The sequence below is a fragment of the Crocodylus siamensis genome, chromosome 15 (genome assembly GCF_052110815.1).
Source record: "Crocodylus siamensis isolate JL-2025a chromosome 15, ASM5211081v1, whole genome shotgun sequence".
NCBI classification, from domain to species: domain Eukaryota; kingdom Metazoa; phylum Chordata; order Crocodylia; family Crocodylidae; genus Crocodylus; species Crocodylus siamensis.
In genome coordinates this window covers 18,401,420-18,416,086 of record NC_143409.1, presented here as the reverse complement: position 1 = coordinate 18,416,086, position 14,667 = coordinate 18,401,420, and the positions used below count along the sequence as shown (strand labels likewise).

At 41.1% G+C, this 14,667-nt stretch overlaps 1 protein-coding gene across 5 annotated transcripts in view; it reads left to right on the top strand.

Moving 5' to 3' along the window:
* PDE8A (phosphodiesterase 8A) overlaps positions 1-14,667 on the top strand; it is a 246,494-nt gene that overhangs the window by 172,324 nt on the left and 59,503 nt on the right. For all 5 annotated transcript variants that reach the window (XR_016439284.1, XM_090028623.1, XM_090028622.1 and 2 more), the window contains exon 2: positions 11,001-11,057. Coding sequence is in view for 4 of the 5 variants with exons in the window: in XM_090028623.1 (XP_089884749.1) it covers positions 11,001-11,057 (57 nt within the window). In the remaining variant the exon portion in view is untranslated. The remainder of the gene's footprint in view (positions 1-11,000; positions 11,058-14,667) is intronic.

Genomic DNA, 14,667 nt, shown 5'->3' with positions numbered 1-14,667 from the left:
GCCAAGCCGGGGGGCTGGGGTCCAACGCACTCCCTGGCAGGACTGGAAGTGCTTCTGCTCCACTTCTGGGTCTGCTGCCGAGTGCACTGGGGACCCCCCCACATTTCTGTTGGACACTCCATGCACCCCAGCATTGCAGCATTCACAAGCCACCTGGTACCTTGAGATATGTAGAAAAAACATTTAAAGCTGTGTCTGTGTCTGAATCGCTGAATCTTTCCAAATGTCTCCAAATCAATTTAGAGATTTCAGATTTGATTCAGAGAGATTAAAGGGTCCTCTGATTCGATTCAGAGATTCGGCCACCGAATTGGGCCCAATCTCTGCCAAATTGAATCAAGGACCGAAGCTTAATATGGCCCTACCAGGAACACCAAGAAAAAAGCTCACTTCACAAAAAACCAATGCCGTGCCAGGATTTGAACCTGTTTGTTTTGAAAAGGCCCACTGGATGGTTCAGGTGGACTTGCAGGTTGTAAAAGCTGATAAAGAACTTCAAGGGCTGATTTAAAAACCAGCTCCACCTTTCAAGCAGAGGTGCTGCCATTTTGAAAGCAGCTGTCCAAATGACAAATGAAGATCCTACATCTGCCTGATCATGTGCGCATATGAACCAATATTCATGTTACGCAAAACACACACTGATCATTTTAGATTATTGTGTCACGTATTATCATTAGCCTTGTCAATGTACAGTGTACTCTTTATACTTCTCCACCTGCAGGGCCCTTTACTGGTGCAGCTTCTTTTTTTTTTCCTCCTTTAAAATTTCAGAATTGTTCTTTTCTTTGGTAACTTGTACAAAAAATCTTCATGAGAGTGCTGGCAGCACCTTACATGTAATGGGTGGCTACAGAAGCATCTTTTAAAGAATATAAGTATTTCTAGTTTTATCTCTCCAAATTATTCAGACATCTCTTTCCTTGAAATCTCTGTTAAATAATGATGACATTCATAAGTTTTAAAAGGGGCATTTAGTCTTTATACATTATTATTCTTACAGTTCTGAATTATAACGCCATAGAAAGTCACCTTGACATATCTGGAAAATCTTTGTCATTCTGAAGTTATTGAAAGTTTTACTATTTACTTCAGTGCAGTCCGAATTTTGCTTGCAGCCAGTACTTGGTCTGAGGGACTGAATATGTTTCTTGCATAACAACTGTACCAATATATAGTGTCTTAAAGGTTTCCTTGATGATTACTTGTTTATTAAGAAAGAAGTCTAGAGGGATGCTGAGTCTGCTGAGAGCAGGGTTGCCATAGATACTAGTTCTTCTGTGAGGCACTTCTGGAAGGATAACGTATTAGCCAAACAGGCATTTCTGTTTATTAGAAAGAAAAGCATGCTGCATAATGCATCGTTTTGCATGAACAGTCACTTCTTTTGCAGATCCAGCAATTCTTTTGCCCAAGAAGTGTTTCTTATATGCAGAACCTACAAAAAATAGCTTGGAGTCTAAAAGGACAATATAGTTAAAAGCTGTCTTTGCAAAATGTTTTCAGTCAGAACAAAAATGTACCCTGTCTACAAAACCCCAAATAGAGTGAAATAGTGTTTATTAGAGAAGTAGAATAAAAACCCCAAGTGGTTTTGCTGTATTGAATTATGCTGTTTGGAATTGGGAAGATGTGAGCACCCTTTTCTAGTGAAGATATGTGCCTGAGGGTCGGGGGGGGGGGGGGGGGGGGGGTTGCCATAACTGTAAAATGGTTCTACTGTACTTTTAAAAAAACTGTTCATCCCATCAATGAAATGTGCAATATTTAAGCAGCTCTGCGGGCTGACAGAAGCTCTGTGTATTACTGAACCAGACTCAAGTACAAGATCAGTGTCAGGTTTCAAACTCTCCTGTAGGTCCACAGAGATGAACGGGCATCTGTATTAAAGGAAACTAGTCACTCATTTCCTTGGATAGGGAACAAGTTCTGGCTGCTGAAGGGAAGAAGGGATCCCCAGCTATCTTTATCTACCTGTTTGTTTGTCCTCCTCATAACAGTACCCTGAGAGCTTTATCCATCTGTGGTGGACAGCAGGCAACATTAATGCAAATATGTAGAGAAATAAAGGTAACTGCCACAAATAAAAAGAGTATCCCTGTTTTTTATTGAACAGAAAACTCAGAAGAACACTTGCAGCTGCAACAGTGCTTGTTTCAGATTATTCTCTGCTTGTTAGTCATATGCTTCTTTAGAAACAAGTTTTGAGGCTAAGAAGCCTTCATTTTTTTAAATGTTCATGATTTTCCAAAGTTAAATGAGCATTTGTCGGGCTCAGGATGGGAAATGCAGGGTTGCAGTACGGAGTGGAAGTATTTATTATCATTATTTAATATTAGCGGGTCTGAGCTTTGTTGTGCTTGGGCTCTGTTGCGCTTTTGGACACAATAAACCAGAGCCTCTGCCTTAACAAGCTTGCAGTCTAAAAGGCAAGTTATAGCAGGTGCAGAGACAAACAGATGGGCCAGGGTTGGAGGTACTGGAGCTCTGAGCTAACAGGATGAGGATACATGTAGTTTTCAGCCAGTCAAGAGAAGCCATCTCAACTCATTCCTTGCCTCGCTGTTAGCAGATTGCAGTTAGTTGTAGGCCCTTGACAGCAGTAGGATGATGTATTCTGTTCCCAAAATTAGGTTTTGTAACAACAAATACTAATGTGTAGAAAAAACTCAGGTCAACACCCAGGCATGGAAAGCTGCTTCCCATAGTCAAAGCTCCAGGAGGTTACATTTTATGAGACGATTTCCACAACAATATGCTCCAGGTGTACCTTGTTGTATCATGAATGGTACACAGATCACCTAGGCCATGTCTATATGAGCAGGGGTGTGCATTTGCAGCAGCACAAATAGTAGTGCTACAAATTTGTGCTGCTACTTTGTGCCGCAGTGCACACCCTTGCCACTGCACTTTGCAGCATGACACATTGTCCTGCTGCTCCATGTGCTTGCTGCAGCGGGTTGGCTGGAGCACAGGGGCTGCCTGCTCCCCCTCTCCACACACTGAGGAGCCCTTGCAGTGAGGCATCTTGCATCCCAGCCACGGAGCAGCTGGCTGAGGTGCACCGTGCCTCAATATGGGGGAGCAGGCAGAGCCCTCACTGAGGCACCCTGTGCCCCAGCCAGCTGGGGACAGAAGATGGTTTGCGGTGCCACAAACTGCACGTGCCTACATGTCTGGATCTGGCCATAGAGGCCACTGCAATTTGCTCCGAGGCCCCCTCTCCATACAGTAGTTTTGGCTCTGAGCCACATGCCAGGTTTCAGCACCAAAGGAGAAGTGCATTCCTCATGTTCTTTCTTTAATGTCTCTCCGACTTTAGTAGGAAGGATGGGCAACCAGCCTCTATGAAAAGTTGGTTTGTTTCTTAACCGGTGACCGCTTCCTAGTTTAAGACTGATTTAAAATGTTCTGTATGAGAGCCCAACAGATCCACTGTCAGCTTTGACCACTATGTGCTGTTTCTGTGCTAGAGCTACTTCTTTCTTGTCCTGACCTGTTTGTGGCCGTTGCAGTATTGGTAGATTAAGGTATGAAAAGTTTGCCTGGCATGGAGAAACAGTAATTGGAAATTTCCCTGATTAGGCTGGGCTTTTCTCATAATGAAACCTATTCAAATATAGGTACCACAAAGATAAATGCAAGAGAAATGCATATAAAGGAATTGACTGAATGTCCAAAAAGAATCTTTTGGCCAGTGGCAGACACCTTTCATATCTTGGTGTAGCTGTAAACACCTTGAAATAAATAACTAGCAAGTGGTATCCAGTAGAAAGAAATATGGGAGGTAGATATGAAACAAATTAGAGCTCGTTGCTGTACTCCAGGGTGTTAAGATTGCTGCAGAATTACAAGAGGGTGAGTAGTTATAATAATATTAAACAATAGAACTACTGTGGTATATTTAAATCTCCCAAAATGCATCACAGCTCAACTGTTAAAATGCAGGCAGCAAAAATTTCCCTCTGGGCCAAAAGAATGTATTATTTGTACAAAGAATCTGCAAAAGAAAGAAGAACAAGGCAGTTCTCAATCTGCCTACAAAATTAATACACCCGAGGCAGTGGAAGGTGAGTGAAATATCTTTTTAAGTCATACAGAGGAGTTGGGAAAGCCAACACTAGGTATATTCTCTGCTGTTGCAGAATGCCATAGTCCCAAACAATGTTATTAAACTGAATTGTAAAGGTTTCTTGGCTTATCTCTTGCCAAACTTAAAAACCAACTTCTTTGATGTCTTCTGTGCTACTCCGCCTGAGTATAGTTTCTGTCTGTCAACAGATAGAGAGAGCACAGTATTTTGAAGGTTCTTACTGATACTATCCTCAGCATATGAAGGATATACTGTCTCTCAGAGCTCAGTATTATCTGCTCTCAGCCCACGGAGCAGCTGTATCCTTGTCAAATGAGAAGAAAAAGAAGTAGGTTGCAGAGGTCTATGGGAATTTCTTCCCGTCCACATTTATGCAGCTGCCTCTGAAGAATTACATGAGACAGACTGAGGGTTCTTGCTCCCCCTTGCAAAGGAGGAAGCAGTAGGGCTCAGTGTTGTGAGAGAGTTGAGGCATGGAGTAGTCATCAGGTTCCAAGGAGCATTTTCTAGACATGGACTGACATTCAACTCCGAAACAATAATTTTTTTGGCAAAGGCTTGGAGGACAGTTTCCAACTGATAAAACTGGCAAACTATAGATCTAGCTGACCTACTAGAATTCATTCAATTTGACCTAAATATGGAAAGGGGCACCAGCACCATACAAGTACCTTTTTCTCATCTGAAGCAATTACATTTCCACATATTGTACTTTTTTCCTGTTGCCATTACCTTTGTAGACTTTTCAAGAATACTTCTTCATCAATTAAATTCTGAAGAATTGTTGGACTTGGTAGAGCTCTGAAGGGCTGAAAGTATCTTTACTGCTGTTTTTGCATTTATAGTGGTAGCTATTTCCGCAGCCTATGTATAGATAACCACTATTATAGGGTTTACAGTTTATTCAAAAATACAAGCCAGATCATTTAAGCTGCTGTTTTTCTCTTTAGCACAGGATATAACTCCAAATGCTTTACCGCGTGCCCTTACCACACAGAAGTAGCTGGCTCTAGAGCACAGTAAGCATTCCAAGGATCTGAACTGTACCAAGCTTACAGCCTCCAGGTGTATGTGTATAGGCATGTGTAAAGCAAACTATCAGTGAGAGAAGATCCAGAGCTTATTCCACAAATCTGATCACATTTCGGCTTTTGGATTGTTCAGATCCAGATCTGGATGTTGTATGTCAAAACCATCTTTACCTCAAATGCAATTTTAGCTCTTGTGTGAAGGCAACTGAGGAAATAGGATGCACACACAAAATTTCACTTTAGTGGAGTTCTCATAGTGGTGAGTGTCATCTAGCTTTTGCTTTTCATGTTTTTAAACAGGTACTGAGCAGACCAGGCTGGAAGTACTGTGCATAGTAAATATAGTAATGTATTTGTAGAAGCTTACTAGGTTGGGCAGATGCTGAAACACATCCAACATGTTTGATTTGAAATTAGAATTCTATGTACGAACATGGAATTGACAATTAGTGGGTCAGACCGTAGGTCCACCTTGCCCAGTATCTTGTCACAGTGTACTGGGCCTGCTGCAGTGTCCCTCCCTTATCATGTCCCCCCTCAAACATCTCTCTTCTAAACAGAGCATGCCTAGGCTCTGTGCTCTGTTGTGGATGGATCTCTTTTTAATTCTGTGCTTCAGTTTTCATGGACCATTCTTGGAAATATAGTACACATATAAGTACAAAGAAGAAGTGATACAGTAGTTAATCTTCATAATATCCTTACTTTCAAGGATAGGATCATTTTGTGATAATGAATCTCCTTTTATGTTGCTAGGTCTTCTATCAGTAAGTATTTAGGAAAGGTCACTTTGCTAGCTGAACACACTACTTCCATCTCTCTCTAAAATACAATTAATATATTGTGGTTTAATACTACTGGATTAGATATCATTCTTAAACTTAAAGCTTGAGACTTGACAGAATGATTATTTGAATAAAAGGCTATTTGGAAAAGCCACATTTTACTATGTTGTGAAGTCTGCTTATTATATAAATGTATCATGTGCCTGGGTAGTTCCCACTGGCTGTGCACTGCAGCTCCACCTGCTGGCAGAGAGGCAATTAGAAAGACTGAGGCATTTGCAAATTGTGGATGATTTGATTTGGATAAGCACTCTCCTTTTCACTGCTCCAGTTACTCCTCTGCAGTGGAGCCCTTCTCAACACAGGCTGGTTTACAGCTGAGGCAGCTGTCATGGTTTATACCTTGGACTGGACTGGGAGCTGAGTAAAAACATTGTGTATAACCTTCGTAAAATACTAAGATCAGCCTGCAAAGGAAATGTGTCAGAATAGCATATGGTAGTTAATAGCCAAGGATTTTTTTTCCAGTTGACTGCTGTTTTGGAGGTTTTTTCTCCTTTCCAGTTAGTAAGGGTAACTGAGGCATTTTAGACAAAGCCAAGATATTAGAGCGCTAGTAAATAGGAAACCTGTGGAATGTAGGCCCTTTTGATGTGTCCCACATCATAACCAAGTAGTTTTATCACCATGACTAGCACATGGATTAAGCTGCTTTTTCCATCCTTTGCTACAAGCATTCTTTGAGCAAGCTCATTGAACAGATTGTTTTCCATGTAAGAAGGGAAAAGGGAAACCTTCCCCCTCCTCCCCCAAAAAATGTGAATACATTTTTCCTGTAGATTCTGCTCTTCTGTGTAGTGAAAAAGAAACCTGAAATGCCTTCATAGGTTATGTCAGGTCACCACCTAGCTTGTTGTACTTTAATCAGACCAGTCACAGTTGTTTGGATCTCTCTTTTGTAAGCTTATTTCAGTTGTTTGTATTTACCCAAATGTTCACTTCTCTCTCAGCATTGGATATGTGAATTATTTTTACTATTATTTTCACTAATGTTTCAGTGTAGGGGTCAGAGGGTGTAAAACCCTTCACTGCACATGTAGTTGTTGGTAAGAACCAGATCAACTGCCATTAAGGTCAGTGGACCTATTGGTTTCATAATTTCATAGTTGGTAGGGTCAGAAGGGACCTGAGCAGATCATCGAGTCTGACCCCCTGCCACGGGCAGGAAAGGGTGCTGGGGTCAAACGACCCTGGCTAGGTGATTATCCAGCCTCCTTTTGAAGACCCCCAGGGTAGGAGCGAGCACCAGTTCCCTTGGAAGTTGGTTCCAGATCCTAGCCGCCCTTGCTGTGAAGTAGTGCCTCCTGATGTCTAGCCTGAACCTACTCTTAGTCAACTTATGGGCGTTATTCCTTGTTACTCCTGGTAGTGCTCGGGGGAACAGGGTCACTCCCATTTTAATAAGTCAGATCATGCACTATATCCCACTGATTTCAGTCAGACCTAGGTTTGTGCAGGAGCCAAGCAAGTATGGTTTAGCTGGGCAGAGATGCTTTCTAATCTGTCTTTTTATTTGCACAGAGAATGCAAACAGGTAATACCACTGACATTTTAAAATTGGGCAAATTAAAGATGGGGCCATACTGGAGGAGCCTGTAGAGGGTTGGTACAATCATCCAGAATTTTGCCCGCTTCTCACCATTTCTCCCAGTTGGGCCCTCGTTTAAAGCGATAGTCCTGTCGCTAGGGTTGTACGGGCCAAATAAACATTTTTTTAAAACACTTAAATTCATAACTAGGTCACTTTCACTATCTCAGATTCTGCTGTGTATGCTCACATGTTTGTGAGGTTCATATCTGGGCCCCGAATTTAAAGGAAGTAGCAAAATATGCATCTAGATAAATGTGCATTGATGCAGTTGTTATGCCTTTTGTTCTCTGTTCATTCTTGTAGCTTTAGAGTTATTTGTAAAGTTTATATAGTCCTCCCATAAGTCAGCTTCCCTTTTAATAGTATATTAATCCTTGCCAAAGCCTTTATTGTAATAGTTTTGGGCACAGCACTTAACCAAAACTTTGATTCTCAAGACTACCAGCTTCAGAAATACAGCTGAAATGATTAATCAAGTTATTTGAATAGACTTCAGCAGGTTTAAGAATTAACCAGACTTCACCAAAATTTCTAGCTGACATGAAGACAGGGTTTTTCTTCTATCCAACACAGAAAGTTAACATGTAACAAAACAGGTTATTGCATTTGGGCAGTATGCAGAACTGAAGCTTAAAGAGTACATACATCGATGTTTCCAGTAAAAAAAACCAAAACTCTCCTGGTTGTGGGCAGAAATGTGTTTTACAGACTCAGCTAACTCTCCATTTGATAAATCCTTCTTGTTTTATCCCATTGAGAAGACCCATTGTTTTCAAAGAAGTAGGTTTGGTAATAGGGTGAGTAGGGTTGAACTCTTTGTGCATGATTTTAAAAATGGTGATATATGGTGATTGGTCACAGTTGACAGTATCTACTTAAGAGGAGCCCTCGTCTGAAATAGCAGGGATTTGCAAGGGAGGCTGAGGTGTTTTACTGGCAGTGTGGTAGAGGGGAAAATTTCACAGCACCTGGCAGTACAATGTTGCTTGGCCTGAATTTGACTTTTAGGCCCAATTCTCCTAAGTGATAATGCTTCCTGTAATGTGCTAGTCTCCTTTAATGCCTGTAAGAGTCAGTGCTCAGTCATGTGCAGTATTAGACCTTCAGTCTTTTAATGCTTCCATAAATTGTTTTGCAAACTGTTAGAAAAAAAGAAGCATATGAAAAGCAAAACTGGCAACAATGATTGTATCTTATTGTTAAAATTAACCTTGGACCTGAACCAAAACTCTGTTTTGACACCTCTAAACTTTGATGAAGTTCAGCTGTGGATTTGAATTACAGTTCAGGCCCATCTTTACTTGAAATTGAAAACACTTGCTGCTTTATGCTGGCAGCTGGACTGCACAAAAATAAATATTTCAAAATTTAATTTAAAGTGTGGTTGCGGTCAGAAAAGTGACTGTAAAAATGGTATCTCTTTGCAGCAGATACGTTCCCTGTATATCCTCCAGGAATTTCTGCTGACTTTACTGATTAAAACTAAGTTCTTACTATTGTTAATCCTGCAAAGCCAATAAAGCTATGACAGGGAGCTGGACTCACATATGCCTCATGCAATATCAACAAAAGTATGCATTAATTTCTTAGTACAGAATTTTTAGGACTGGCAGTAAGGTGAGAACTAGAACAAAGCTGATAGATTTTTACATTCCAGAAAGAATTTCCAATGCTGGAAATCACAACCCCCCACCTCTCCCCATTTCAGGAAGTGTTTAAACTGAGGAAGCCTGGTCTGGAAATCACTGTGTGTAAATCTGGGACCCCTCAATATCAATTGTAGAGCCGCTACCAAAAGCCCTCTTTAATAACAAAGGTGAACATCAATTCCTGTGTTGGTTTTTTGGGCTTTACACTGGCATTTCCCCCCCCCCCATGGTTTTTTGCCCATTTAAATTAATATTGCTGATTTCCAAGTTGATTCGATAAAGCACGCGTGAAAAATTTTAAGGGCTGAGGAATGGAGCACTAAGATCATAGAGAGAACAGAGCATATCATTTTAAAATATTTTATGTGAACTATGTTGATGGCTCTTTAAAAATATTTCTTGGAAAAAAAATGAGGCTGCAGAGGAATATCTGTCTTCAAGTGTGGTTGTGCTCTGAAAAAGAACAATGTAAAAATACCACCTTTCCACTCAACAGATCTGTTCCTTGAGCGTATGTATCCAGAGTCCTTTCTGTTTACTACATTGCCAAAAATAATTTTCTTCTGCTTTTTCATTCCCCTGTGCCCTGTAGTGCCTACACAACTAACAGAGAACCAGCTAGCTTCTAGTTCCCCTTTTGTATCAACAGAATTGTTTGCAGATTGTTTGTCATATCTCTCGGAAACCAAAAAAACCAAAATAAAAAACAAAATAAAGGTTAGCTGTATAAGGTTAAATAAACAACGAGAGATGCAGATAAACAGCAGGATTTTCAGAAGCATCTACCCTGCTTAAGTGCTTTTGAAAATTCTACTAAACCTCTAGATATGTACTTAAATACCTTTGCAAATCTGTCCTCAAGCCTCTAGGTCACCTTTGTACTTAGTCCTGCCCTACAGGCAAGCGGATCATAAGGCATAGCTAGTGGTATCAAAGACAGTCAGTAGAGCTTGTGAATAGTAATTTACTAGTATTTTACACAACCACGGACAGTGTCCAGCACTGCTTATATTTTCTTTTATGACACAAGAGAAGGAAGGATTCCATTGTGGGTCTCAGATCCCAAGCTGAGTTGGCACTTAGAAAGACACCCTTTTTACATATGATTTGAATATAATTTGAGATGGTAATCATTACTGATACAATAACCATGGTACACCAGAATGGTGCCTTTATACTGTTCTCAAAGTAAAACTGTATTTTGAATATATGTATGATGTCAAGCATTTATATCTGAGTGCTGTAATCTTCAGTTTAGGAAGGTGTCCTAGCAATCTGACCTCTGGGGAGTAATGTACCACTCAGGAGATAAAACATGCATGTGCATTTGTACAGCTTTCCTGTACTTACATAAGGAATTTCATTCCTGAAAAGCTTCCTTAAAGTGAAGTTACATGCTTTTGCCTTTCTTTTGAAAATTAAATGCTTTTTACACTTCTAAAAGGAAGCAATTTCTTAGCGTTTGCATGCGTCATAGTGTAGCTAAAATGATATAGAAATTTCTGAAAAATAATGAGCTGTCTGCCGTGCTTATGTGACTAATATATTTCTTTACATTTAAAGTCACAACGAGAAATGACTTAAAGAACAGCTTGCTGATTTATAACCTTGTTAAAGTGGCACTGAATATGAATGTCCGAAAGCAGCACAGCACCCTTGTAAACAGACAGACTTATAATGATAGCAATATATCTACTGGTAAATAAGAGATGTCTTCTCTAAGAGAGCTAATTTTCTTCCACTGTGTGTGGATACTTCTAATTAAGAACATTTTCCTGTTATTGTTTTTAGGTGCCACTAACAGATGTTCAGTTTGGCCCTATGAGACTCCATCAGGATCAACTTCAGGTAACACCTTAGAAAATATAAAAACTCACATGCGGGCTTATGATCAGAACTGTCTTCACACCTATCCTCTAATTTGCACGGAGAACAATTAAGTTAAACTAAGTATTTCACAGCACAAATTAAGTCCAGATTTTTGGCAAAGCTCACAAAATTGGCCTGCAATATCTGTGCATGTAAAGCCTCTTGGGGCTTATTTGCATTTAAGGTAGTGTGTATTTAACAGATATTTATGTACAGCAATTCTAAGTAGTTTCACATGCTAAAAAAAATTCACTTTTGACCAGCCCATCCCCAGTTTCTGGCTGGATCCAGTTTTCCCCTGGATTTCTCAACTAACTGAATATACCATCTATAACAGAGGTGGGCAATTATTTTGGGTGGAGGGCTGCTTACTGAGTTTTGGCAAGCCATCGAGGGCCACATAATAGGCAACCAGGGGCAGATAAATATTAATTTTCTAAATTTTTTAGGGGCCACGTGGGCCAGATAGAATGGCCTGGTGGGCCGCATCCGGCCCCTGGGCTGCATTTTGCCCAGCCTGGATCTATATAACCTGTTCTGGTTAACCTACCACATTTCCATCCTTGTTCCAATCCAGTCTGTTTTTTACCCACTTCATTTTTCTGAAAGTGATCTCAACAAAATTGCTCTCTGATAGTCTGGATAGACAAATCTCACAACTCTGCTCCATTCATTCTCTTGCACTTCTGCCTTGTGATTACCTTTAATACTCATGAGGGTAATCTCTTTCTAGAAATTCTGTCCTTCCCTTTTTGTTCTTCTTGCCTCTCTGAGTGTTCCTACAGTATCTGTCTTACCACTTTTATCTCATCCCCTTTTCAGTGGGTATAGGCCCACAGGCGCAGTAGGCCATTATCTATGCTCCAGTCATCTTCTTTTTCTATACCCAGTTTCAATATAATATTATCCATTTTTATGGCTTATACTAATGTCTAGCTCCAAAAATTAATGTAAGAGTGGCATCTTCCCCTTTCCTGATGGGTCTTCCTCCTTCCATACTTGTCCTTTTGACATCTTCTGGATGTTTCACTGTCAAAACTTCCAGCCATTGTCTTTAGATCTAGCTTTGTGTGCTGTGAGGGAGAGGCCTCTATTACCAGTTTTTTTTTTCATAGTTGGTAGGGTCAGAAGGGACCTGAGCAGATCATCAAGACCCCCTGCCATGGGCAGGAAAGAGTACTGGGGTCTAACGACCCTGGCTAGGTGATTATCCAGCCTCCTTTTGAAGATCCCCAGGGTAGGAGCGAGCACCACTTCCCTTGGAAGTTGGTTCAGGATTCTAGCCACCCTGACTGTGAAGTAGTGCCTCTTGATGTCTAGTCTGAATCTACTGTCAGTCAGCTTATGGCCGTTATTCCTTGTTACTGCTGGTAGTGCTCAGGGCAACAGGGACTCTCACATTGCCTGCTGGTCCCCCTTGGCAAGCTTATAGATGGTCACCAGGTCCCCCCTCAGCCTTCTCTTGTGGAGGCTGAATAGGTTCAGGTCCCGTAGCCTCTTGTTGTAGGGCCTGCCCCGCTGCCCCCTGATCATGCGAGTGGCCTCCTCTGGACCCTTTTGATGCTGTGCACATCCCTCCTGAAGTGCGGTGCCCAGAACTGGACACAGTACTCCAACTGCGACCTGACCAGTGTCACATAGAGGGGGAGGATCACCTCCTTGGAACTACTTGTGATGCATCTGTGGATGCATGACAAGGTGAAGTTAGCCTTCCTGACTGTGTCCTCACATTGGCAGCCCATGTTCATCTTGGAGTCGATAATGACTCCAAGATCCTTTTCTGTCTCTGTGCTGATGAGAAGGGAGTTCCCCAGCCTGTAAGCATGCTGCTGGTTCTTCCCTCCCCAGGTGCATCACCTTGCACTTGTCAGTATTGAAATCTATCCTATTCTCATCTGGCCACCCGTGTAACCTGTCCAGATCAAGTTGTAGCCTGTCCCTCTCTTTTAGCATGCCCACTTCGCCCTGGAGATACTCACAAACTGATCAAGTGACCTTCTCTTGAGTAAGGTAACTAGGTCAAGCTCCTGAAGTCTTTACTTGAAGGCCTGGTTTCCAGTTTTTTAAGCAATCGTGTTTCTCTTCCCTAAATACTCTCTACTTTTTCAAGATACTTCTTGAATTGAGGACACCAGAGTAGAACACAATAATAGAACAGAAGATTCACCTTTAAGGCCTTGATTAGGCTTTCAGTGCTGATGGGAATGTACCACAAGGATGGGCCAGTATAGCCTCTCTGAATAAAACATACGTTAGTGCCCATTACACACAGCCCCCCTCACTGCCAACTCTTTTTGAAGTCATGATGAGCCATGACATTACATACATTTTGATTTCCTCTTCAGTCCCTCAGCTGAGCTATGCCTTTCTTTCCCATTTCCAATTATTTTGTTTCTTCAGGCTTAAATGCCTGGCAAATATCATGAAATGGGGCCCCGAGCAGTTCACCAAGAATCCCTCTGTTGCCCCATTTCTCAGCCTATTGCATATGATTAGTATGGCCTCACCCTCCGTGAGATGAAGCTGGACCAGGTTGCCTTGCACCTCATCTGCATATATATTTTCGGAAGATCCCAGGATTCGTGGCGAGAACACCCAGTTCCTTTCATGTGTGGGGACAAATTAGCACATGGATACTTTGTGGAGGGTATCTGAAGTACACACACATACTGAGCAGTGCTGAGCTGTGGGGTCAGGATGGCTTGAAATGCTGTTGACTCTGGTGGTGCCTAGCCCGATGAACTATGTAGTAAATCATAAGTCTTTGACTTTGGACTGCATAGTTTGTACTACATATAAGTAGGTTCCAAAGTGCAGCTCTAAAACTTGTTTATGGAGTATGTGCGCTAAAACTTGCAGCAGTTTAAAAAAAATGGTAACATGCATCAATTCAGGATGAACTAAGTGCATAGATAGTATATGCAAATCACTACAGCCATGTTTAATTTCAAGGTTGTTTTTCACATTTGCTCCTCACTTTAATGTGCTCAGGGAGAGCAGGGTCTGATAGCAAGGAGAGGGGGAGTGGTCTTCTAGAGAAAAAAGTTGGGGGAAAGCAAAGAGCAAATGAGCTACCTGACCCCTGCTGTAGCAGTGGGAGGGGACAAATTCCAGGGAAACCTCCAATAATTAGATTCTATACCTGGAAAAGTATAACAAACTTCTATATATTCCATATATAGAATCTAATTATTGGAGTCATCTTATAATCAGGGTCATCTTCAATTCAATAAATATGGTATTTTCTAGAAATCTTTTGATTGTAATTAACTATAGTAACCTTCTTTAACTGTCTATTAATTAATTTCTTTAACAACTGTTCCATTATTTTGTCTAGGATGGGTGACAGCCCCTTAATTACCAAAGTCATTCTGGTTACACATTTTAAAGTATTGATACAACATTACCATATTCAGTCCACTGAAATTCCCTCAGCATTCCAAGATTTTGTGAAAACCAGTATCAATGGTCTACATAGCTCCTCTAAAACTCTGTTATAAGACTAGCTGTTTTTAAGAAGTTGAACATTAGTAACTACTGTGTAACATCCTCCTCCTACTTGGTGGTGTAGAAAGTATTTCATGATCAG